This window comes from Symphalangus syndactylus, chromosome 16, assembly GCF_028878055.3.
Source record: "Symphalangus syndactylus isolate Jambi chromosome 16, NHGRI_mSymSyn1-v2.1_pri, whole genome shotgun sequence".
Taxonomy (NCBI): Eukaryota; Metazoa; Chordata; class Mammalia; order Primates; family Hylobatidae; genus Symphalangus; species Symphalangus syndactylus.
The window spans coordinates 18439965-18467072 of NC_072438.2; the positions used below are offsets into that span (position 1 = coordinate 18439965).

At 42.4% G+C, this 27108-nt stretch overlaps 1 protein-coding gene and 1 long non-coding RNA gene across 8 annotated transcripts in view; one reads left to right on the top strand and one right to left on the bottom strand.

Moving 5' to 3' along the window:
• LOC129464411 (uncharacterized) overlaps positions 1 to 14296 on the top strand; it is a 62901-nt gene extending 48605 nt beyond the window's left edge. For 2 of the 4 annotated variants that reach the window (XR_010116147.1, XR_008651584.2), the window contains exons 2-4: positions 5978 to 6121; positions 6454 to 6563; positions 13123 to 14296. This is a non-coding gene — a long non-coding RNA (uncharacterized lncRNA). Of the gene's footprint in view, positions 1 to 1040; positions 1079 to 5977; positions 6122 to 6453; positions 6564 to 13122 lie in introns of all 4 variants that reach the window. The other 2 variants (XR_010116148.1, XR_010116149.1) reach the window with 2 other exon arrangements.
• The window catches only part of CLNK (cytokine dependent hematopoietic cell linker), a 195326-nt gene continuing 175833 nt past the window's right edge, over positions 7616 to 27108 (bottom strand). For all 4 annotated transcript variants that reach the window (XM_063619396.1, XM_063619397.1, XM_063619395.1 and 1 more), the window contains 3 exons: positions 25261 to 25338; positions 18603 to 18758; positions 7616 to 7979 (listed from right to left, as the gene is read on the bottom strand). In XM_063619396.1, the coding sequence (XP_063475466.1) occupies positions 7833 to 7979; positions 18603 to 18758; positions 25261 to 25338 (381 nt within the window). In that variant the 3' untranslated portion in view covers positions 7616 to 7832. The remainder of the gene's footprint in view (positions 7980 to 18602; positions 18759 to 25260; positions 25339 to 27108) is intronic.

Below are 27108 nucleotides of genomic sequence, written 5' to 3' on the forward strand. Positions count from 1 at the left end.
GACTCGATATTAGTTTTTAAAAATGTTTGGTAGGACTCATTTTGGTCTAGAGACTTTTTCATGGGAAAGCTTCTCATTTCTTTTAACAATGAAGGGCCATTCAGATTTTCTGTTTCTTCTTGTATTGATTTTCATCTGTAAAGTTATCTATTTCAACTCCACTGGAATAAAAGTACTTCTGATAGTTCTTTAATATCCCTTCAATGTCTGTAGTATCTGTTGTTTTGTCTATTTTTTGTTAGTAATGTGTCCTTCTACTTAAGTTTTTGATTATTTTAGCTAGCTGTTTATTAATTTTCTTTTCTTTTGTTTTCTTTTCTTTTTTTTTTTTTTTAATGGAGTCTCACTCTGTCGCCCAGGCTGGAGTGGCATGATCTCGGTTCACTGCAGCCTTCACCTCCAGAGTTCAAGCAATTCTCCTGCCTCAGCCTCCCAAGTAACTGGGACTACAGGTGCGCGCCACCATGCCCGGCTAATTTTTGTATTTTTAGTAGAGACGGGGTTTCACCATGTTGGCCAGGCTGGTCTTGATCTCCTGAACTCATGTTCCACCTGCCTCGGCCTCCCAAAGTGCTGGGATTACAGGCGTGATTCACTGGCCTATTAATTTTCTTAATTGTACTTAATTGTTATTAATTTTCTTAACTTACAGGAGTGGGTAAGTTAAGACATTCCAGCTTTGTGCGTGTGTATGAATTACTTGTTTACAGCCTTTGCTTATACATATTAGGCTGTTTAATTGCCTTTTGACTTTGTCTAACTTGTGTAAACATTTTAAATTTTGGTGTAATGAATCTATCAATCCTTCCCTTGATGATTTATGTTTTTGTCTTAAGAACTCTTTCCCTATCTCAAAGTCTTAAAAATTATTAGACAAAGATGTAAGACTCAATTTAATGGTTGCTTTTTTCTCTTAAGTATTTGATTCATGTAAAATATATTTCTATATGATTTGAGGTAGAGACATAATTGTATTTTTTCTATATGGTGAGCCAATTTAACCAGAACCACTTAATAAATTATCTGTCCTTTCTCTACAGATGCTGCTTCTATTGTATTCACTTACCCCTTCAAACAGGTAGTCACTGCTTTATTCCCCATGGCCTACAATAGTGCCCCTAAAACAGGAGTACCCAATAATGGGCAGCGTGCCTGTACTCCTGAAGCAGAGTGTTCAATCTTTTGGCTTACCTGGGCCACATTGGAAGAATCGCATTAGGCCACACATAAAATACACTAATACTAATGATAGCTGATGAGCTTTAAAAAAAATGGCAGGGCGCGGTGGCTCATGCATGTAATCCCAGTACTTTGGGAGGCCGAGGCGGGTGGATCACGAGGTCAAAAGATCGAGACCATCCTGGCCAACATGGTGAAACCCCATCTCTACTAAAAATACAAAAAATTAGCCAGGCATGGTGGCAAGCGCCTGTAATTCCAGCTCCTTGGGAGGCTGAGGCAGGAGAATCACTTGAACCCAGGAGGCGGAGGTTGCAGTGAGCCAAGATCATGCCATTGCACTCCGGCCTGGGCAAAAAGAGCAAAACTCTGCCTCACACACACACAAAAAAATAATAATATAAAAAAATTGCAAAAAAAAATCCCATAATGTTTTAAGAAAGTTTACAAATTTGTATTGAGCCACACTCAAAGCCATCCTGGGCTGCATGTGGCCCATGGGCTGAGGGTTGGACAAGCTCATTCTAAAGCTTGCGTTCTGGATGCACCCTTCAAGTCTCTGCCTGAACATCTTCTCTGGGAAACTTTCCCCAACTACATCCTCCCACACACATTTCTGCCTACCAGTGCAGTGGTGTGGTACAAGGGAAAGAATTACCAAATCTATTATTTTGCATTACATGATCTTGTCAACATGTATTATCATATTTTTTTCTTAAAAAAAAAAAAAAACACACAGCGGCTGGGAGTGGTGGCTCACGCCTGTAATCCCAGCACTTTGGGAGGCTGAGGTGGGTGGATCACAAGGTCAGGAGATCAAGACCATCCTGGCTAACATGGTGAAACCCCATCTCTACTAAAAATACAAAAAAATTAGCGGGGCGTGGTAGAAGGCACCTGTAGTGCCAGCTACTCGGGAGGCTGAGGGAGGAGAATGGTGTGAATCCGGGACGTGGAGCTTGCAGTGAGCCGAGATCGCGCCACTGCACTCTAGCCTGGGTGACAGAGCAAGACTCAGTCTCACAATAAATAAATAAATAAATAAATAAATAAATAAATAAAATAAAAATAAAACAGCTTCATTGAGGTATAATTGATATATTAAAAAAACTGGACATATTTAATGTATATAATTTAATGAGTTTGGAGATGCACATACATTCATAACACCATCATCACACTCAAGGCAGTAAACATATCTATCACCTCCAAACACTTCCTGCTGCCCCATCTCCCTTTTTGTGGTAAGAACACTTAACAAGATTAACATGAAACCTACATTCTTAAAAAAAATTTAAGTAGGTAATACATTTTGTGCCATAGGCACAATGCTATACAGCAGATCTCTAGTACTAATTCACCTAGTGTAACTGAAACTTTATACCCATTGAACAACTCTCCATTTCTCTCTCCTCACAGCTCTTGGCAACAACTATTCTATTCTCTGTCCTTATGAGTTTATTTCAGATGCCTCATATAAGTGGAGTAATGCAGTATTTGTCATTCTGTGCCTAGCTATGTCACTTAGCTGATGTCCTCCAGATTCATCCACCTTGTCGCATATGCCAAGATTTCCTTCTTTATTGAGGCTGAATAATACTCCGTTGTATATATAGAACACATCTTCTTCATTCGTTGATTCATTCATTTTTTTTTGTTTTTTTGAGACAGAGTCTTGCTCTGTCGCCCAGGCTGGAGTACAGTGGCATGATCTCAGTTCACTGCAACCTCCACCTCCCGGGCTCAAGTGATTCTCCTGCCTTGTCCTCCCAAGCAGCTGGGATTATAAGCACCCACCACCATGCCCAGCTAATTTTTATTTTTTTGTATTTTTAGTAGAGACGGGGTTTCACCATGTTGGCCAGGCTGGTTTCGAACTCCTGACCTCAAGTGATCTGCCCGCCTCGGCCTCCCAAAGTGCTAGGATTACAGACGTGAGCCACCATCCCTGGCCCATTTATTCATTTTTGATGGACATTTAGGTTATTTCCATATCTTGGAATAATTGTGAATAATGCTGCAATGAACATGGGTGTGCAGACATCTTTTCAAGATACTGATTTCATTTATTTTGGATACATACCCAGAAGTGGGATTGCTGAATATAATAGTTCCATTTTTAATTTTTTAAGGAAACTCAGTACTGTTTTCCATAGTGGCTGCACCATTTGGCATTCCCACCAACAATGTATAGGGTTTCCATTGGTCCACATTCTTGCCAACACTTGTTATATTTTGTTTTTTGATAATGGCCAACAGGCATATGAAAAGGTGCTCAATTTCACTAATCATTGGGAAAAAGCAAATCAAAACCACAAAGAGATATTAACTTACACATATTAAGATGGTTATTACATGTGTATCTTGCCAGCCAGGCTCTAAGCTCACAATCACAGGGATTCTGTCTTTTTCATCTTTATCTCCAAAGTCTAGCATAATGCTCATATGTCAATAATTGTTCTAGTAATTTTATCCTAAATTTGCCCTAAATATAATTTCAAAAGGGCTTTAGGGGTAATAGGGCAATGAAACAAAATTAAACTATGTTTGGAATTTCTTTCTTCAATACTCAGAAACAATTATAACATTCAATTACATATTTACTTTTATTTAAATTAGTAAGGCTGTAAATTATGAATGTAAATGTGCTTAGCTAGAACAAATATTGCTCAGAATAAAAAAAGATATACAAATATAATGCTAATATTATACAATATAGGCTATCTCATAAAAATTTGTATTTGTGTACACACATACATAATTGGCTACATTCGACAATGGGGTTCATTTGATTCCTCCATAGCAATTAGAACAGGAGACTTAAATGATTACAGCCATGATGCAGTTACTTAAACACACACACACACATACACACATGCACAGGCACACACATGCACACCCCACATAAATAAGTTTGGGAAAATTTTAAATTTTCTGACTCAGGACTTTTCAAAGCCATCTCAAAGGAGCTTCATCAAAACATTTAGTGTTGGCATCACCCCACAAGTACTCAGAAATAACTGTTAAAGTAGAAATCCAGTCGAGTAATGGGAAACTGACTTAGATTTTCTTATTTGTTTGTCTATTTATTTGTCATCTATCTCTCTTATTCATTCACTGCTCTATTTTTAACATCTACAATAGTGCTTAGTAATGAACACACATGCAGTACACAAAGGTGCTAACACAATACATGACTAATGATGAGGGCTATGCACACTTATCCAGAATAAGAATTATTTAGTCCAAAAAATATCTGGAAAGCATAAATGCTGTAATTGGATAAAGCTAAAATTCTATTACTCTATTGAAACCAGATATCAAGTGATACTTTTAAACTAAACATGAGGTAATGGTTGAAAGGGATTAAAACACTGGAATTTGGGCATGCCAAATCCAAATCATTGAATATTCAATTACAGATCTAATAAAGCAGGTAGACAATGAATAGGATAATTGCATATGTTGACCTTGGTTCCAGTCACAACTATGTCACTGTGAGATTTTGGCCAATGAGGTACAATTTCCTCAATTATAAAATGCATTAGAAATAGCTGCCCTCTCTTCTTTACAGAAGGGTTGTAAGAAACAAATACAATCGAATTTATATACCCTTATTATTTAATCATCCATTACAAGCAAAATGTAAATGTGATTGTCCTTACTACGATCAACACTGAAAACTGAATTCAGGATGTTGCTGTAGCAGGCCAGAGGTGGGTCACTTGAGTCTCCGTCGAAATAACTTGCTGGCCAGCAAGTTAGTGGACAGCAGCGTCCAGCTGCGCCTTCTGGATTGGCCACAGCATTTGCAGGTCTTTTTTTTTTTTTTTTTTCTTTTTCCCAGGATAGCCCCAGACAATGACTTAACAGGGTGAGGCACTAAGACCCGGACATTACTGCCCAGCATGACACTCTCTCCTCTCTGGGCAAACTTTGCTTTGGGCCTCACTATTAGCTGGCCAAGACTCTCCCGGAGCTATATCTGAATCTCGTGCTTTTTCTCCTCACTCCCCACACCTCCCCTCTTCCCTCTCACAGGAGGGATCCTGAAAGCCCACCCCATATCCATACTTCTGTTTCTTCTCCCTTTTATCTTTCTCAAACATTAACCTCCAATCAGTGTTTGCACTTCTAACTTTGTCTTGGTGTCTGAGTTCTAGAAAACCCGACTAACGCAGTCCCTCAAACCCCAATCACCCGAAGCAGCCCATGTCAGTATTTTTCATTTTATATTTTTTACAGAAATAATGTTCAAATACATAAAAATATTTTGAGCTTTTTATTGCAAGATGCTTAATTTCTTTTTTTTTCTTCCTTTTCCCCTCATTCTTGCTGTCATCTTAAGGATGCTGAATTTCTACTTCTTTTTTCTTCTTGGAATTACATCATGTATTTGCGAACAAGAGGCGATAAAACATTATTTCAAACATACACCTTATCAAATGCTAACCCCCACCTGACATTCACCTATTTTATCAACAGCAATGGTTGAAAGGACTCATAGACATTTCTTGAGAACATAGCATTGAACGGCATGGCCTCGATGAATCAGTGAGTTGGAGCTATCAGTAATCCCCCAATAGCTTTTTAGGGTGAGGGTCAGATTCTTTCTTAATATGAGCCTGGAGCCCTTCTGTAAAGTCCTTGTTTCCATATGGTCCCCGGCTTGTTGAATTCCAGTAGAGAATGACCAGCAACCATACAGCTTTTAGCTCTGACCGGACCAGTGATTTCTTTCGTATCCAAGCTCCAATTTAAACACTCTTGTCTCTTGGTTCTATGTAATCCTCTGCAGGCATACTCTACGATAAGCTCAGTTGGGTCTCAAAAGTTCCAGCTTTACAAATAGCTTCTTCATTAAATGCTCCTGATGTTAACTTATAGGCATCACTTCACATTGACCTTGTGAAAGGAGAACACCTGAGCGGGTATTTCGAAGGTGAGTAGATGCTAAGAGCTTTTCCCAGAGAGCTCATTGTCTCCTGTCTTACAAAAGAGAGAATCCTGCACATTGTTTTTATTGTTTTAATTTGCTTCTATTGCCTTTTAATTATTTTTGGTTTTCTTTCTGCAACAGTGCTACAATTACATAAATACTCTATGAATTTCCTGTGTAAGCTTTGGTACCATTTGGCATCATGGTATACTGTTATTTTCGACAGTATCTTTTTAAAAAAGCTTATTCCCACTAGAAGAGCTTATTTATTTTAAGGTGGTAAATCTGTATTTTCAAATTGTTTCTATCTTTCTCTCTCTTTTTTTTTAAATTAGCTTTTCAACTTCACTGTAAAATGTCACAGGGCAGAGAATGTACTTGGGAAGATGAGCTTGCATGGAGCCAGGCAAAGCGGATTACAATCTGGGCTGTCTTCTCATATTGAGTAAGATCAATAGCTTCTTCGAGCCTCTGTTTCCTCATCTTTATTGTAAAACAATAATAAAATTAAATCCTCTTAACCTTTATAGGGAATAATATCATGGCCTGTGCAATGTTACTGCAAGAATTAGCACTAATTTGAGAACAGTTTTTCTCTTTGAATGGAAGTCCATAATTGGAATTGTTAATACAATTTTTAGTTTCCCTCAGACATATGCTTGCCTGAAGGCTAGTGTAGGATATAATCTGAGCTCTGTACTATGACTGTGTTAATTCCACTTGACTTAAAGCTACTCGAAGCAGATGATGCTGGAGGCTGGTCCCATGGCCGTTTCACACCCTAGTCAGAGGATTTTCAGTTTCTGTCTTCAAGGTGACATTCACAATTGCTGGTTTTCCATACCACATTTCTTCCCTATACTTGGATTTCTAGGATTACAATAAAAGAGAGCTAATATTCACCAACCCAACACCTTTTTTTTTTTTTTTTTTGAGACAGAGTGTCGCTCTGTCCCCAGGCTGGATTGAAGTGCAGTGGTGTGATCTCGGCTCACTGCAGGCTCCACCTCCTGGGTTCACACCATTCTCCTGCCTCAGCCTCTCGCGTAGCTGGGACTACAGGCACCCACCACCACACCCGGCTAATTTTTTGTATTTTTAGTAGAGATGGGGTTTCACCATGTTAGCCAGGATGGTCTTGATCTCCTGACCTCGTGATCCGTCCGCCTCGGCCTCCCAAAGTGCTGGGATTACAGGCGTGAGCCACTGTGCCCAGCCCAGCATCTTTAGTGTAAGAAATCATCCACACATGGTAGATGCGTAAGGCCCAACAACTGACATAAAGGCAGCACAGTGTCCTGTAAAGAGCACAGATTTGGGAATTTCCCATAGTCTTATCCTGCACTGGCTGCAAACATTTAAGCAATAGCTTCTGGTGCCCTTTGCTGCTCACCTGTATCATGAGCATAATGGCTATGTTTATAGTATTTTTTGTTGTTGTATGGAAGATACTTTTAAAACCCTAGTTTTTATTTTTATTTATTTTCCAGTGGCCAGTTACTAGAATGTTTTTATTTTTTGCATATTATAAATATTTTCTCTGTGGTTTGAACTTTCAAAACCATGATTGATTTTCCACTCTCTGTTATAGAGTGGTTTTCTTTTCTACGAAGTCAAAAAAGTCGTCCCTTGAAGGCAGAAAATAAGCTTTTGAAATCAATGAAAACGATGGAAGCATTGAATCCAGTAAACCAAAGATAACACAAAGACCAGGCTACAGAGGCGAGAGGTGTCTGGTGAGAGGGAGTGGATGAGTGAGGTGACACTGTTTCTTGTGGACCCCAGTTTTATCTTTCCCATCAATTAGTATAATGGGAAAATTCTTGTAGTGTTCGATGATGTCTTCTACTGAATCAAACTTCTGAAACACAGAAAAGAAAGTTAATGATTTTTAAAATATCTTTTGTGTCTATAGGTTAAAGTATAGCTAAGGTGTTTCATTTTGCATGGGGAAAAGGTGAACCAATTTAATAATTTTTGTATGGTAAGGGGGTTTCAGGGAAGTGGTTTTTGCTTTGTTTGTTTTTTTTCTGAGACATTGTTTTGCTCTGTCACCAGGCTGGAATGCAGTGGCACAATCTCGGCTCACTGCAACCTCCGCCTCCCGGGTTCAAGCGATTCTCCTGCCTCAGCCTCCCAGGTAGCTGGGATTACAAGCATGCGCCACCACGCCCAGCTAATTTTTGTATTTTTAGTAGAGACAGGGTTTCGCTATGTTGGCCAGACTGGTCTCGAACTCCTGACCTCAGGTGATCCACCCGCCTAGGCCTCCCAAAGTGCTGGGATTACAGGCATGAACCACCACGCCTGACCAGAAGTAGTTTTTAAAAAGAATACGGCAAGCTTGAAGGATGAGTGATAAGAATGATAACAAGGGAGAAAAAAAGTTCTTCAGAGAACTAAAAGTGAGCCCTGTGGCAGCTCTTTAAACTTCCTACACAGAGAGTTTTCCCTCTCTGGAATCAGATCACACTGGTCAAGTTCCATTCTATTGTTATCACAACCTTTCTATCCTAAGGACTCAGATGGGTTAATTACACAGCAATCAAGCCTTGGAATCTCCGTTGCCTCCCAAACCTCAACCTTGGCTCTGACCAGCAAAAATATAGAAGATTCAGGCTCGAATATAGTAAATTGGTGGCCAATGCCTGCAGTGAGCTTGCCCTCCAGTAACGAAGTCTAAGCAATTCTAGTATACATAGAAAGAACAGGGACAACCACAGGGCTGCTTAGCTAATTTAGCTGCCCTCCTTGAGCTTCTTGTGAAATAATGAGGTAGCTGCAGATTTCAGTGTTTCTAGATACACAGATAAAATGTTATGACAATTTAACGGAAAGTAAGATTATTTCAGGTTTAGGGAAATGGGGAAGTGCTTTGTCAAGGATACAGACTTGAAATGGGCTATGTTATGGGTCATTCCAGATAAGTAGACAGGAGGGTTTAAAGACATTAAAAGCAGAGAACGTACAGGACCATGCATAAGGACAGATATTGAGAAGACTTGAGCATATATAGTAATTTTTTTTTTTTTTAATTTCAACAGCTTTAGAGGTACAAGTGGCTTTTGGTTACGTGGATGAATTGTATAATGGTGAAGTTTGGGCTTTAGTGTACCCATCGCCCAGATAATACACATTGTATGTACCCAATAGGTGATTTTTCATCCCTTAGCCCCCTTCTCACCCTCTCCCTCTCTGAGCCTTCAATGTCCATTCTGCATATACAGTAATTCTGATTAGGTGAGTTTGGATGAGTTCCTGAAGGAGAATATCGGGAGATAATTAGGAATAGCTTGCTCAACCTGCCTCCCATGTTTCAAGACAACTTAGATCCTCCTTAGCAAGCCTGTGAGGTGAACAGGGCAGGGGGAATGATCTTCCCTAAAGAGCGAAGGGAATTTCAGCTCAGAGGAGTGGACCGCCTTACTCAGAGTCTCCCATGGCTAGGAGGGTGAGACCAGGAATGAAGGCTCACTTTTCTGGATACTTCTTTTTATTTTTCAACTTTGCCTATAGCTTGTGACCTCTGATGCTCCAACAAACCAGGGTAGAGATGACACAGCCTGAAGAAAGGGAGCCACGTGGGGGCTACTCTGCCTCTGATTTGGTTTTGTCCACTCCTTCCTCTGCCCGGGGCATCCTAGGTGCAGAAATGTTGCAAGGCCTCAGGAATAGCCAGTGGGGAATGAGATTGACCAGTCAGGACCTCGCAGGGATGACATTCTGTTGGGAGCAGGTAGAAAATAATTTCCTATGCAAACAAATAATTTCATTTAGAGCTATGTGCTGTGAAAATTGTCAGTTGAGGCTTAAGAACCTCACCAGGTCACTCAGAGGCTTCCCTGGGGCTGTTGGGAGGGAACATTCTTTTTTGTTAGAGGTGCACTGAATAGAAAGCAATTAAAACGCTAAAAACCTGTGACTTCCAGGGTCATCTCCTCCTTCCCACCATCATGTGGGGTGGGGGGAGGGGTGTGTGAAGAGTAAACAGACACCACACTGGGGACAAAAATGTGGGGAAAGAAATGTAGAGTGGGAATGTCTTGATGTTAACTAGTCCCTGGATCTAGTCCATTTCTGTCATCTCTGGTTACATTACAACAAATTTCCTTCTCTCCCGCCTGAGCTCATTTGAATTGGGGTTTGTCTTTTCACACCCAAAGAGTCCTGGTTCAGTCTGTAAGTCCCTTGTCCCCTCTGAAACCTTTACTGGATCTGCAGCAGTTTCCAACGAGATAACCTATGTGTCAGTCTGACTTAGTGTGTTCAGCCTGTTAAAATACTAGGCCAGGAGTGGTAGCTGACGCCTGTTAATCCCAGCACTTTGGGATGCCAAGGCGGGCAGATCACTTAAGGTCAGGAGTTCGAGGCCAGCCTGGCCAACATAGTGAAACCCCATCTCTACCAAAAATATAAAAAATTAGCCGGGCATGGTGGCATGTGCCTGTAATTCCAGCTACTTGGGAGGCTGAGGCAGGAGAATCGCTTGAACCCGGGAGGCGGAAGTTGCAGTGAGCTATGATAATGCCACTGCACTCCAGCCTGGGAGACAGAGGAGACTTCATCTCAAAAAACAAACAACAACAAAAAGTACTGTGAACCTATAAATTTCAGCTTAGAAACAGCAGAAATTTATGTCTCACAGTTCTGGAGTCTGGGGAGTCCAAGATCGAGGCACTGGCAGATTCAGTGTCTGGAGAGGCCCATATTCTTGCCTTAATGCTGTGTCCTCACATGGTCCAAAGAGCAATGCACACTTTTACAAGGGAACAAATCCCATTTGTGAGGGCTCCACCTTCAAGACTGAATCACTTTCCAAAGTACTCACCTCCTAACACCATCACCTTAGGGCTTAGGATTTCAACACATAAATTTTGGAGGAATACAAACATTCAGACTATAACACCACCCATATTACGTATACAATAAATATGAGTTTCTACCTGATGCTAAGGTAAGGTACTATCCCCATTGTCCAATGGGTAGATTAATCTCTACTACAGTAGGGTAATTGTAAGCAGAGGGCCTGTGGAACCTAAATGCCTGAGTTCAAAGCCTGGCTCTCCCAACCACTAGCAGTGTGACTGTCAGCAAGTTTCTTGCATTCTGTGTGCCTGAGTTATTCTATGAACAGTGATGGTAATGATAGGATCTAACTTTGACATTCATTGTGAGAATGGAATTGATGCATATGCAGTACAGCATTTAGAAGAAAGCGTGACACACAGTGAGTGCTCAGTACATGCCAGGCCTTACGATTAACTCCTCCCTTCTAGCTTTGCCAAGAACATCATGGGAGAGCAATGCAATCACCAAGAAGTTTATAGACCATTACTGTAAGCCTTTAGGAAGAGAAGAATTTTCTGTATTTCGTTTCCAATTTTAAACCAAGCGCAAACTTTTCTTTTTCTGTCTTCATGCTTGGTAAAACAAAAAGTGAATAACAACCACAAAAAAAAAACTTTTTATGCAGAACTGTTTCACAAAATTGGTTAAATCCACATCACTAAAAGGAAATCTTTCCTAGTTTCAGTCTTCAGAGGGAAGATGATTTCTTTGTCCTAGTCTCATTTCTGTTTTCTTTAATATTGTCCCAAAATAATACATTTGCTATTGTTTTAATAATCTGCTACATGGATGACATTTCATATGAAATTGTAACTTTAACAGGTAGTAGGAAGCAAGACAGGTGCAACTAGTCACACGGTCTTTCCTTTTTTTTTTTTATTTTTTATTTATTTATTTATTTTTTTTGAGATGGAGTCTCACTCTGTTGCCCAGGCTGGATTGCAGTGGCACAATCTTGGCTCACTGCAACCTCTGCCTTCTAGGTTTAAGCAATTCTCCTGCCTCAGCCTCCCAAGTAGCTGGGATTACAGGCATGTGCCATGGCGCCCAGCTAAGTTTTTGCAATTTTATATAGATGGAATTTCACCATATTGACCAGGCTGGTCTTGAACTCTTGACCTCAAGTGATCCACCCGCCTCAGCCTCCTAAAGTGCTGGGATTACAGGCGTGAGCCCAGCCTGGTCCATTCTTATTATTGGTTTCTAATGATGGGGTCAAAACTGAAATATTGCCCTGAAGAGACTTTTAAAAAAGATTATACTTAAGCTCTTGCATATTAAATAATCTTTTCCAGGGGGACAACCAATGTTATGCTAATATTAGATCTTAAAATCTGTTTAAACCTTTTGTGTTTATTCTGTATATGAACTGTGGGCGATGTTTCCTTGCCAGAAAAGTAAAGAAATCTGTTTGGGTACACACATGAGAGTGAAAGAAGGAATGGGGGAGAAAAGAGAAAGAGAGATAAATGCCAAGCAAGCAGGAGGAGAAGGAAGCAGACAGGGAAGGTGTGAAAAAAACCCATGAGTTAATTATTTGTCTCTGTTCTCTAGTCTTTAACGTTTAGTTTATCATGTAAATATCTACAGTGGTTTTTAGAAACTTATAAACATTTGTAGAACAAAAAGGAGAGATCTGGAAATTGAAATCGAAATGTCCCTTCTCTGAGATTTCACAGAAATGTTGACAAAAATGACTTATAAAACTGAGATGCAGGGCTGATGTTTGGCAGCAGTTAAGCTCTGCAGGTTGTTTAATGCAGGTGCCTCCTTGGCTGGCTAGTGCTGGTGTTCTACCAATCTCATTCTTGCTTAGGTGCCTACAGAGATCGGCACAGGTGAACAGGGTATTCCCTGGATGGCAGGGACTTGACATGACTTTCTGTGTTCCCGGAATGCAACACTGAGTCTAATATACTGCAGGCATACAATTAATGCTTGGACAGTAAATAAGTAAAGGAGCAGCGGGTGCTGAATGATTCCCCCCAATATGTCCATGTCCTAATCCCAGAATCTGGAATATGACCTTACATTGTAAAAGCGCTAATAGTATTTCATATGGTATAATAGAGGATAAAGTTAAGGATCCTGAGAGGGGGTGCTTATCCGAGGTTATCCCAGTAGGCCCTAAAAGCAATCATGTGTTTCTTCATAAGATAGGAGCAGTGGGAGATTTTGATCAGAGAAGAGGAGAAGGTCACGTGACCATAGAGGCAGCGACTGGAGTGATGTGGCCATAAACCAAGGAAGACAAGGATTGCTGGCAGCCACAGAAAGCTGGAAGAGGCCAGGAGTGATCCTCCCCTGGAGCCTCCGGAAGGAGTGTGGCCCTGCTGATACCATGATGTTGGACTTCTGGCCTGCAGCACTGTGAAACAATAAATTTCAGTTGTTTTAAACCGCGAAGTTTCTGGGGAAGTGATACTTATTAAGCACCTGCCTCTATGTGTCTGCCACTATTTACATCAACTCATGTTGATGTAAATAACTCAAAATAACTCCCAAGAGTTAGGCATTGCTGCATCATCTGTGTGGTTAAATTCAAAAGTTGCAAGATAGCTACAAATCTACATGAAATTAAAATAATCTTTGAAGATGCTGTTTCTCATTATGTTTTTCCTGCTGAGTTGGGTGAAGATGCTTTCTTTAATTGAACCCTGGCTAAAGTAGCTAGTTGTTGGCTTGCATTTAGCAGAGCCTTGCTATGTAAAATGCCTTTATCTTGTTTTAAAGAGGTGTGATTATTCCTCAGCAAGACAAAAGGCTCAGGCTGTGAAAAGCATGAGGGAACTGAATGAAATCCAGACCATCTTCCTCTTACACAGGGCACAGCTCCCTCAGAGGGAAGGCAGGAAGAACTACCTGTGAATTGTCATTTTTTACCCACTCCCTGGCACACAGTAAGCTCCAAGTAAGTGTTAACTATTCTTTAACTGTGATTCAACCTGCAATGTTTTCAAACTGGTGGGGGATTGCTTGTATTTGCCATGGTGTTATTTGAGTCTGTTTGTGGAAGTGAGGCATGAGAATAGGGTCTGGAGGCAGGGAATCTAAGGACTTCCTAGAACCACATCAAATGGAAACACTTCAGTTATGACAGGAAGTATCCTTTCTATTTACACAGGGCCTAAACTGAGTAAGTGACTTTGTAACTTTACTTCATCCTCTTTGTTTACATAGGGCGAACACCAAGTAACCAATGGAAGCCTCTAGCAGATATTTAAACCGCAGAAAATTCTGTAAGGGTGCTCTTGAGCCCCTATGCTTGGGCCCGCTCCCACCCTATGGAGTGCACTTCATTTTGAATAAATCTCTGTTTTTGTTGCTTCATTCTTTCCTTGCTTTGTTTGTGTGTTTTGTCCAACTCTTTGTTCAAGACGCCAAGAATCTGGATACTTTTCAACTGGTAATGGAAGTCAATGTTTTGCAAAGTATACCGCATCCCAGAATTGCCATTTACTAGCTGTGACTTTGGGCCTGATACTTAGTATTTCTGTGCCTCAGTTTCACAGTTTGTTAAATTGAAATATTGACAGCACCTACCCCAGAGGTTGGCTATGAGGATTCAATAGATCAAATTAGTCATTAATGGCTAACTGCACAGAATAGTTCCAGTGCATACAAAACCCCACCAAAACTCAGGATTCTGCCTTGGATTTCTTTCTCATTGCTTGATTTATGTATATATATTTATATTATTAGTGAATGCTTTAATTGATTCATTCTTTCACCTGTGGAAATGTATGTTCAACACAAATATGGGAAAAAAAATAAGGAATGCAAAGGAGGAGAAAATTCCAGATGAACACAGAAAGGAGCTTCTTAAAACAGACATTTGGTTCTCTCAGATTTCCTTGGTGACAATAATTAGAGCAGCTCATCTGGAGGCAGAGGGTCTAATCTATGGCCTGCCATAGGTGATGCTCCCTATTTGCTAAGACAGTCAGTGAACCAGCTGACAGTCTGATTAAGCTGTTAGGATATTATCACAGAGTCACTCTACTTCCTCTTCTTTATTAGCAGACCAAAGTGGGGCATGTTGGAAAAAAAGCAGTTAATGATCTCAGGTCTCAGTTTCCTCGCCAGTAAATGAGGTTCATTAATATGTCCTTTCCAGAGATTTTTCAAGAACTCCATGTGAGAGCAAATTAAACAGCATTTGGCCCAAGGGCCTGGCACATGCAAAGGCACACCATGTCCATGTCCTCTATTCTCTAAGGAAAAAGAACCCTTAAACCCAAGCATTTAAGAATTATATAATGCTTTCCTGGCCGGGCGTGGTGGCTCACACCTGTAATCCCAGCACTTGGGGAGGCCAAGGCGGGCAGATCGCCTGAGGTCGGGAGTTCCAGACCAGCCTGACCAACATGGAGAAACCCTGCCTCTACTAAAAATACAAAATTAGCCAGGCATGGTGGCGTATGCCTGTAATCCCAGCTACTCGGGAGGCTGAGGCAGGAGAATCGCTTGAACCCGGGAGGCAGAGGTTGTGGTGAGCCAAGATCACACCATTGCACTCCAGCCTGGGCAACAAGAATGAGACTCCATCTTAAAATAAGTAAATAAGCCAGGCACGGTGGCTCACGCCTGTAATCCCAGCACTTTGGGAGGCTGAGGCGGGCGAATCACGAGGTCAGGAGATCGAGACCATCCTGGCTAACATGGTGAAACCCCGTCTCTACTAAAAAAATAACAAAAAAAATTAGCCAGGCGTGGTGGCAGGCACCTGTAGTCCCAGCTACTCGGGAGGCTGAGGCAGGAGGATGGCCTGAACCCTGGAGGCAGAGCTTGCAGTGAGCTGAGATCGTGCCACTGCACTCCAGCCTGGGTGACAGAGTGAGACTCCATCATAAAATTAAAAAAATAAATAAATAAAATAAGAAAAATAAAATAAAATAAATAAGAATTATATAATGCTTTCCTAAAGATGAGAAATTCTATGAGCTGAGAGAAGATATAGAAGGATAAGGGGACACTGAGCTGGAAAGCCCATTACCATAGGTATCTTACGGGGACTATATCCTACTTATTAAAATGACTCAGGAATAGTAATGAAAATATAACTAAAATTTATTGTGGGCTTGATAGGTCCCAGGCACTGTTCTAAGTGTTTTACGTTTATTAACTTGCCAATCCTCTCCACAAAATGAAGAACTGACCACTTATCTCTTTCGTGTTAACGTAGCACTTTCTTAATGTGGTTGTACCTGGTAGATTTATGTATTAATCTATGGATTCACTCATGCACTTGTTCATGTCACAATGTTCCCGGGCTGTAGCAAACGGTGGTGTGGGATATGATGAAGTTTCTCTTCAAATAATCTGATCAATCTTTTATTCTTTAATTCATAGTACCCCCCCGCCCCGTCGTTGTTCTCCTTTTTGCCTTTTTGCCTTTGTTAGATGCAAAGGCACGCCACAGTACAAGGCGTTATCAGTACCAGCTCACATTCCTTTCCTTATTTGGAAAGAGGACTAACTTTTTAGCTTATTACAGACACTCCTTCCCCTTCCTCTCCACTTTCTTTTATATGCCCACTTTATCTAAAAAATACCAAATGTTTAGCCAACCGGGATTAGTTTAGATTGTAAGACCTGACCCCGGCCAATGGGGAAAGGGTACAGGGGCAGGACTTGTGTCAGGAATAAAGGCTCTCATGCCCCTTTGTTCATGTGTGCTCTCATCGCCACTGGCCAAGGAGGCACCCCTCTGTGCACAAGTAAAATTGCTGTGCCAGGAATCCTTTGTTTGAGTGTTCAATTTCCTGAGGATTTTGAGCGTTATTCCTAACAGTGGTGAACTGACCTCATGGTCGCCTCACAGGTGCTGACTACTCCTCTCCGAGTCTCAAAAAAGTGCTCTGGTCAGACACAGGATTTAAGCTGGAATCTTTATGCAGCCTGCACATCGATTTCACACGTGTGCCTACCTGAAGCCTGTTGGCAGCCCTAGCAATATGCCCTATTTTGTTACCTGTTGAAGAACAATCGGTATCTGTGTGAAAGTTCTGGTTTTATCCTGTATTAGTTTGTCAAGGCTACTGTAACTAAGCACTACAGACGAGGTGGCTTAAACAACAGAAATGTCTTTCTTCGCAGTTCTCGAGGCTGAAGTCCCAAGATCAAGGTGTTGGAAGGCTGCTTTCTCCCACGACCCCTCTCCTTGCTTTGCAGATGGTCGTCCCTTCCCAGTGTCCTCACGTGGTCGCCCCTCTGTGCGTGTCTGTGTCCTAATCTCCTCTTGTCATAAGGACATCTCTCATATTGGATTAGGACTTATCCCAATAACCTCATTTAACCTTAATTACCTCTTTCAAAGCCCTATCTTCAAATACAGTCACATTCTGGGCTACTGGGGGCTAGGACTTCAACATGTGGGTTTTCTGGAATGAGGGAGGCACGATTCAGCCCATAACAATGCACACCCACAGATAAAACTGCGACCTGGAGATGTTAAACAGGAATCATTAAATTATTGAAGTCTAGGCTTTAAAAGAACATTTACATTTGAAGAAATTGAAGCCCAGAGAAGTTAAGTCACTGGCCTGAGCTCACATCCTTGGAAATGGTGGCTCATAACTAACTTCGTTCCTTGCTTCCTTTACCCCTTCCTTCATCAACAAAAGAGTTGCAAGAGAAGCCTCTCCTTCCCCCTTACGTTACTGCCTGTGTGTCTTTGGCCATTTATTTAATTTTCTGAGCCCCAGTTTTCCTACATCTAAGATAGGAAAAATCATGACACCAAAGAGTTGTTGAGGATCAAAATAAGATAATGCTGGCTGGGCACAGTGGCTCATGCCTGTAATCCCAGCACTTTGGGAGGCCGAGGCAGGCAGATCATCTGAAGTCAGTAGTTCGAGACCAGCCTGACCAACATGGCGAAACCTCATCTCTACTAAAATATACAAATTAGCCGGGTTTTGTGGTGCACGCCTGTAATTCTGCTACTCGGGAAGCTGAGGCAGGAGAATCACTTGAACCTGGGAGGAGGAGGTTGCAGTGAGCCGAGATCTGTACTCTGGCCTGGGTGACAGAGTGCGTCTCTGTCTCAAACAAACAAACAAAAAATGCAGATAGACTAGGCCTGGCATATACATATTCAGTGAAAATTTCCCCTTTCTTGTGGATTGATTTATGTTATTCATGAATATTTTAACTGATTCACTCTTTGGCCCCCATCAGCAGATCTGTACTGAGGACAGGCATGCTCACGTAGCCTGAATGCTGTGGCTGGGTTCACATTCATTTTGGGGACACAAATCTATAGATGAGGAATTCTGACAGACATCAGGAATATCTGCAGTGGCATTTCAGTGCTGAGGAGGGAAAGGAATTTGGCATTAGTGTATGCTCCCCCGGAGGCTTCCTGGGAGGCAGAGTTTAGACGTGTCTTGTAGAATGAGATTTCTTTAATAGGCAAAGCAGGGAATGGGGGTGCATGAAATGGTCAGAACTGGTCGCTGGCCTGGTAGGCCAAAGTTTAAGATGTGCAGATAATTTCGGAAGGGGTGGGGAGGTCAGACTACATCCCCCTCCTTCAGGGCGGCATCCTCCTCCTCCAGGGCGACATCCCCCAAACTCTTCCTTTATTTGTTGCGCTTAGCCTGGAACAGGGAGGCTGTCAAGTTATACCCACCTCGTCTCCTCTGAGTCCTGTGCCCAGGGCAAACTGCTGATTCCTCTCCAGGCAGCGGATTTTTACATTGTAGACTTTGTTCTCACAAAACACAACCAAAACATAGGGCTCTTCCTTGGATTTTGTGGAACAATCTCGGACCAAGAAAGTACCATCCTGAAGCAAAAAGAGTAACAGTCATCTTTTCAGACACCCCAGCATGCTGCCTTTGTAATGGTGGCAACAATGATGTTTGCATGCATGAGATTCCCAGATGGATTTAGTTTTCGGTAAACCACTTTAATTCAGTACGTTTTTACTGAGTGTCTGCATGTCTAAGGGTTCTCGTAATTTTCTGAGATGTGTACCAGTTGGATCTTGACACTCTCTTGAAAGTCTTTCATCAAGGCCAGGTGCGATGGCTCACCCCTGTAATCCCAGCACTTTGGGAGGCCAAGGCAGGTGGATCACCTGAGGTCAGGAGTTCGAAACTAGCCCGGCCAAATGGAAAAACCCCGTCTCTACTAAAATTACAAAAATTAGCCGGGCATGGTGGCAGGTGCCTGTAATCCTAGCTACTCAGGACGCTGAGGCAGGAGAATCACTTGAACCTGGGAGACAGAGATTGCAGTGAGCCAAGATCATGCCACTGCGCTTCAGCCTGGGCAACAGAGTAGGACTCTGGTTCCAAAACAAAAACAAAAACAAAAAACAAAAAAGAAAATCTTTCATCATTTCCTACTGACCTGGGCATAGTGCTCATGAACTTAGCATGACCAACCTATCTTGCAGTTTGATCTCTCATTGCTCCTGCAGCTTTCTGCCTCTGGTTCCTGGTGCCAGCCAAGCCACCATTTCCCAAAGGCACCATCTGCTTTGGGGATCCCAGATTTTGCATGATGTATTAGTCTGTTTTCACACTTCTATAAAGAAATACCTGAGACTGGATAATTTATAAAGGAAAGAGGTTTAATTGACTCACAGTTCCACATGGCTGGGGAAGCCTCAGGAAACTTATAATCACGAGTAAGGCAAAGGGGAAGCAAGCTTGGACCTTCTCACATGGCAGCAGGAGAGAGCAGAGTGAGGAGTGAAGGGAGAGGAGCCCCTTATAAAACCATCATCATATCTCACGAGAACTCACTCACTAGAACAGCATGGGGGAAACTGCCCCCAAGATCCAGTCACCCCCACCAGGTCTCTTCCTAGACATGTGGGATTATGGGGATTACAATTCAAGATGAGATCTGTGTAGGGTCACAGCCAAACCATGCCACATGTGCTACTACTCCTGCATGGAAAAGCCCTTCTCCTGCCCCCTTCTTGATATATTCATCTCTCAATGTTCACATATTTCCTCTTCTGCTGATGCTCAGGTATTATTCTAGAGATAGTGGGAGCCACAGCAGGCTTTGGGCAGAAAAAGCTTTTACCTAATAAATTGGACTTCTGTGTGGAAAGATGTCTTTGCAGGATTAGGGTTCCTGAAAGAGACATGGGGCTTCTAAGTCATGGATATCAAACTGAATGGAGAGGCCCTTTACGGGAGGAGGAATTGTAGCCAATGTTGAGGTGAGGGCAAGTACAGGGCAAGGAAGAAAAGACAGAAAAGGCCTGGAGATGCCTGAAAGATGACGGAAGACCAGGAGATTCAGAGTGACAGAAGCCAAGAGGTGGAGACTGAGGGTTTCCAAAAGCGGGTCAACAGCATCAAATGGTCCAAGAGCTGAGAACAGGACAATGATTAGAAATAATTTGTACACTCCAGGGAATATTCAGAATGATACTAAGATCTGGTTGCAAAAGACTGAGAAATGGAGCAGTCCTCCTGAACATGAACACATCTACCAGGCTTAGTTTTGTGGTTACATTGTGTTATTTACATAATGAAAAACACTGAAAAATCTGTAAGTGTAATTGTGTGTATTGTATAGATGGTTATAAGTGATCTATGAAGAATAGAGGCTGGGTGCGGTGCCTGACGCCTCTAATCCCAACACCTGGGAGGCCGAGGCGGGTGGATCACTTGAGATCGGGAGTTCGAGACTAGCCTGGCTGACATGGGGAAACCTCATCTCTACTAAAAATACAAAAATTAGCCGGGAGTGGTATCATGTGCCTGTTATCCTAGCTACTCCAGAGGCTGAGGAGAATCGCTTGAACCCAGGAGGCGGATGTTGCAGTGAGCCAAGATCATGCCACTGCATTCCATCCTGGGTGACAGAGTGAGACCCTGTCTCAAAAAAAAAAAGAGTATGATAAATATAGATTATATATATAATGATTTATAGCTATAATAATAAATTATGACATATAATTCTCTATATAGATTTTATAATAGCTATATATAATGATATGTTTTGATAATGAATATTTATAAATATAGATATATAATAATGGTAATAATACTATATAATACAACATAACAATACTTTAAGTATACAAAATTTAGAAATAATACTGTAACATGATAGTGATGTTATGATGATACTGGTAGCTAAGGTGCATTGAGATTTGCCAAGCACTTTACACACATTGTTTCAGTTAGAGGCTTTTTTTTTTTTTCTTTTTGAGATGGAGTCTCCCTCTGTTGCCCGGGCTGGAATGCAGTGGCGCGATCTCAGCTCACTGCAACCTCCGCCTCCAGGGATAAAGTGATTCTCCTGCCTCAGCCTCCTGAGTAGCTGGGATAACAGGCACCCACCACCATGCCCAGCTAATTTTTGTCTTCTTTGTAGAGACGGGGTTTCACCATGTTGGCCAGGCTGGTCTCAAACTCCTGACCTCGTGATCTGCCCATCTTGGCCTCCCGAAGTGCTGGGATTATAGATGTGAGCCATCACGCTTGGCTCATTTACAAGGTCTTTACATAAACGTCCTTGGGTTCTTTTTTTTTTTTTTTGAGATGGAGTCACGCTCTGTCGCCCAGGTTGGAGTGCAGTGGCTCAATCTCGGCTCACTGCAAGCTCCACCTCCTGGGTTCACGCTGTTCTCCTGCCTCAGCATCCTGAGTAGCTGGGACTATAGGCACCCACCACCATGCCCGGCTAACTTTTTGTATTTTTAGTAGAGATGGGGTTTCACTGAGTTAGCCAGAATGGTCTTGATCTCCTGACCTCATGATTCGCCTGCCTCAGACTCCCAGAGTGCTGGGATTACAGGCGTGAGCCACTGCGTGCCCGGCCATAAACGTTGGGTTCTTTACATAAATATTGATGGGAAAATTTTAGTCTCATTTTACAGGTGAAGGAATAAAGGTCTAAAGGCTTAAGTGAATCCCCTAAAGCATCACGGTTACTAAATGGAATACTGAAAAGCCAAACCAAATTCTCACCCTTTAAATACACAAGCCTCTGACTATATAAAGTAAGATGGCGGAATTTTCTGGAACTTGTTCTACCTAAAATGTTTAGTCATAATTGCAGCCTTAATGTTCAAGCACAGAGCACTGCCAAAGATCAGAAGGAGAGAAGAGGCCAAAACTCATGGCCAAGTTTTGGGTTTATCCTCTTAAACTCTGAAATGATTTGTCAAAATAAATCTGAGTAGTCCTGAAATTTAAAATAAATTATCTTTCATAAATGGGAAACACATTTTGACAGAACTGAGACAAACAGAAAAGGAAAATATGAAAAGGAAAATGTGAAGTCATTTAACTGAGATTTTATTTTCTTAATGTTTCTTGGGAAGAGGCAGAAGCAGGCACACAGAAAGAGAGGAAGGGAACATTTGCTGAGCACCCAAATGCTGCTGGAAGAGCATCAGGTCACATGCATGTTGCTTTTCCAGCACAATCCACACACAGGCTTCTGGAAGGAGGTCTACTAAGAGTAGTTCTTCCGATGGAAAACAGGCTCTGTGAGTGCAATGGTGCACTGGGCACTGATTAGCGCCAAGATGGACAGCCAGGGTTGGAATCTACCATCACCAGGTTCGCCACTCTACCAAGGCATGGCCAGATTCCCTGGAAGGAGGAAAGGAAGGTTCTCAAGGAGCTGCATCAGCCAATCACCCACGGTTCTCCACCTGGGCTGTGAAAAGAACTGTGAGGGCTACTAGAGTCAGCTGGGATTTTGTGAAAAGAGCACTGATCTTGAATGCATGTTCTGTCAGTTTCTCTGCTTTGTGACCAACATATTGGCTTAGCCTCAGTTTCCTCATCTAGGAAATAGGATGTTCCATTTATTCTGTGTATGTTCAAGATACTTTGTTAGCAATGGTATCATTTCCTACCGCTGCTATAACAAATTACTATGAAATTAGTGATGTAAAACAGAAATGTATTCTCTTACAGTTCTGGAGGTCAGAAGTCTAACATGAGTCTTGCTTGGCTAAAATCAATAGGAGAGACTTTGTTTCCATGACTTTTCCAGTTTCTGGAGGCCAACAAGATCCCTGGCTTGTGGCTCTCCCTTTCATCTGACCTCTACTTTCATTATCACGTCCCTTCTCTGACTCTGACACTCCTGGTTCCCTCTTACAAGGACCTTTGTGATTATACTGAGCCCACCCAGATAATGCATGATAACTTCCCCATCTCAACATCCTTACCTTCACATCTGCAAAGTCTGCTTTTCTATGAAGGTGACATATTCATAGGTTCTGGGGATTAGGATGTGAACATCTTTGGAGGGGGCATGATTCTGTTTATCAGAGCAACTTATACATGTAATTTATTTAATTTTACAGCATCAATTCTGAGAGCTAGGTTATCATTTATTCACTAATTAACTAATTCATTCATTTTTAGGTTACCTCCTTCAACAATGGTCATTGTACTGGTTAGCTGGGGATAGGTTTTGATGTTGCATCAGTCTTCAGACACTTTCTATAACTTCTAAGCAATCTCGTATAGTTCTCTGCACATAGTCATTGTTCAATAATCATTTGCTCTTTGGGATGGTGGTTGTGGTAGTCATTTGACCTGACGACAAGTATTCCAGCTCTTTTCTCCTTTTGGCCACATGTAGGTTTGTACTTCCTCACCTTCTTCGAAGTTAAGTTTGGTCATGTGACTTCCTTTGGTTAAAGATGTGAAAGCAGAAGTAAAATATGTTACTTCTGAGAGGATGTATTAAGAGTCAGAGTGTGAATGTAGAAGCACACCATTGAGATGGAGCCCCCAGCAGCCTGGGTTTATCCACCCAAACCCGTCCTGAACATGGTATGCAAGCAAAAAATAAAGTTTCATTATGTTAAGCAACTGAGATCTTGGGGTTGTTGCTGCAGCATAACCTACCATATCCTGACTATTGCAGCCTTCACAATCTCTGCTCCTTTCTGGAAGAAGTGAGACATAAAGACCCAACAGTACTTTGGGCAAACCTTGATTAAGGAGATAAACCTTGACGAAAGCAGAAGGAAGCCCCTTCTATTGTGACCTCTATAGTCCAGTTTCCAGATTTCATCTTCAAAATAGTTCCTTAGGGTTGATTTTACTATATTTCATTTTACAAATGAATAAATCTACATGGGAAGTTATTTAGAAACTTGAGAAAGCCACACAGCTGATAATTAGCACAACCAAGCCTCAGGCCTGAAACTCTCCATGTTTTTTTTTTTTTGAGACGGAGTCTCACTCTGTTGCCCAGGCTGGAGTGCGGTGGTGTGATCTCGGCTCACTGCAAGCTCCGCCTCCCGGGTTCACATCATTCTCCTGCTTCAGCCTCCCGAGTAGCTGGGACTACAGGCACCCGCCACCATGCCCAGCTAATTTTTTTTGTATTTTTAGTAGAGATGGGGTTTCACCATGTTAGCCAGGATGGTCTCGATCTCCTGACCTCGTGATCCATCCACCTCGGCCTCCCAAAGTGCTGGAATTACAGGCGTGAGCCACCGCGTCCGGCCGAAACTCTCCATGTTTTTTGTTTTTGAGACGACGTCTTGCTCTGTGGCCCAGGCTGGAGTGCAGTGGCACGATCTCGGCTCACAGCAACCTCTACCTCCAGTTTCAAGCAATTCTCCTGTCTCAGCCACCCGAGTAGCTGGGATTATAGGCACCCTCCACCACACCTGGCTAATTTTTGTATTTTTCATAGAGATGAGGTTTCACCCTACTGGCCAGGCTGGTCTTGAACTCTTGACCTCAGGTGATCCACCCGCCTCGGCCTGCAAAGTGCTGGGATTACAGGCGTGAACTGCTGTGTCCGGTCCTCTCCATGTTTTTTTTGTTTTCTGTTTTTATTATTTTATTTTATTTATTTATTTGTTTTTGGGACAGCATCTCACTCTGCTGCCCAGGCTGGAGTGCAGTGGCACAATCTTGGCTCACTGCAACCTCTGCCTCCCAGGTTCAAGTGATTCTCATGTCTCAGCCTCCTGAGTAGCTTGGATTACAGGCACGTGCCACCATGTCTGGCTAATTTTTTTTTTCTTTTTTTGTATTTTTAGTAGAAACGGGGTTTCACCATGTTGTTCAGGCTGGTCTCAAACTCCTAACCTCAAATGAGCCACCGGCCTCCCAAGGTGCTAGGATTACAGGTGTGAGCCAGTGCGCCCGGCCTGAAATGCTCCATGTTAAATGCCCTTTTCTACTACAGCCTCCCAGCATTGAGAAATGCAGGGTGATGCAGGAAATAATACATGAAAGCAAACTGCTTGTTACATTTTGCAACACTTGAGCAGAGAACCTTAAGATGCCTATAGAAACAATGATGATGGGCCATGTAGAAGCCATTACCTTGTTCTCCTTCATGAATGCCTCTTCCACTGCCTGGCGGCTATATTCTCCAACGTACCATTCATTGTGCTGGACATCCTGCAGAACAGAATCAATGATAAATATTTTAGGGTCAAAGGGAAGTATGAATTATTGATTAATTAATTCAAGATTTACTTTTGCTCCACCAGTGCCTAATCATAGTTTAATCTATAGTAGATATTTAGTACCTAACATTTAGTCCCTGAACTTGGAGAAGCCCACAGATGCTTGGGGCAGAGAGACAGAAAAAGTTACTGCAGCTGGGGAATTCTGAAGTCTATGGGAATCTGTTGAGAAAGGTCCTTCAGCACCACCTTCAGAATGGATAATAAGCCCGCTATCTATCAGTGCTTTCTGAATCTTCAGCTGCTGAGGCTTGTTGAGGTGGAAATGGGTATTGTTTGTGAAGCCTACACTGCCCTAGTCACATACAAACAGGAGGGAGGGAGAAAGAGGTGCAGAAGGAGCCCATCTCTGCCACTTCCCCAGAGGCACAGGTGCTGCTGAGCTATGATTCGGATCCTAGTTTATCTAGCTTTCTCCATGGCCCGCACTGCTTTATTTATATCAATGTTAAATGATTCTAAATTCTTTTGATGATAAAATCCAGACTAACTGGGAGAAGGAAGTGCAGTCAGGGAGATGCATCATGGACTTGCAATTCCTTCGCAGGGTTCCGAGGATCATAATATTAAATAACCCCCCTTGTGAGTCCAGTATCTAAAAGGTCCTTCCTCATTTAGTAGCATGTCATTCCATCCCTACAACACATCTTTGAAGTAGGCGTGTCAGGTAGTATTAACCCTAGTGAAGATGGACACTGAAGTTTTAGAAAGTCAAAACCTGGGCTGGGCATGGTGGCTCACGCCTGTAATCTCAGCACTTTGGGAGGGCAAGGCAAGTGGATCACGAGGTCAGGAGATCGAGACCACCCTGGCCAACAAGGTGAAACCCTGTCTCTACTAAAAATACAAAAATTAGCCGGGTGTGGTGGTGCGTGCCTATAGTCCCAACTACTTGGGAGGCTGAGGCAGGAGAATCACTTGAACCTGGGAGGCGGCGGTTGCAGTGAGCAGAGATCGTGCCACTGCACTCCAGCCTGGTGACCCAGCGAGACTCCATCTCAAAAAAAGAAAGAAAGTCAAAACCTGTCACATGGTTGGCAAGAGTTAGGTACGTGACATCAGGTCTCTGGTCTCTCATTCATTTGGAGTCTCTGGTCCACTGGAAAGTAAACCTGATATATTCAATACTGAGATTCTGATTCTGTTCGTATGATGTGACGAACACCACATTATCTGATGTGAACACCATTTGGAACGGTATGAGCTAGCTCTAACTCAACCCTGCAGCCTCACTTCCTGCCACCCCATTTCAGACATGGGCCTGGCCAGACAAAAGTGCTTGTACTCTGGACACACACAGCTTCAGGGATAGACCAGAACTGGCCCTACTGCCTGGAATCCCTCCTGGTCCTCACCTCTGCCTACCCAGCTCAGCCATTCTTTTGCATCAAGATTGGGACCAAAAGTCACCTCTTTTTTTTTTTTTTTTTTTTGAGATGGAATTTTTCTCTTGTTGCCCTGGATTGAGTGTAATGGCACAATCTCAGCTCACTGCAACCTCTGCCTCTTGGGTTCCAGAAATTCTCCTGTCTCAGCCTCCCAACTAGCTGGGATTACAGGCATGTGGCCACCATGCCTGGCTAATTTTTGTATTTTTAGTAGAGACAGGGTTTCACCATGTTGCTCAGGCTGGTCTCAAACTCCTGACCTCAGGTGATCCACATGTCTCAACCTCCCATAGTGCTGGGGTCACAGGTGTGAG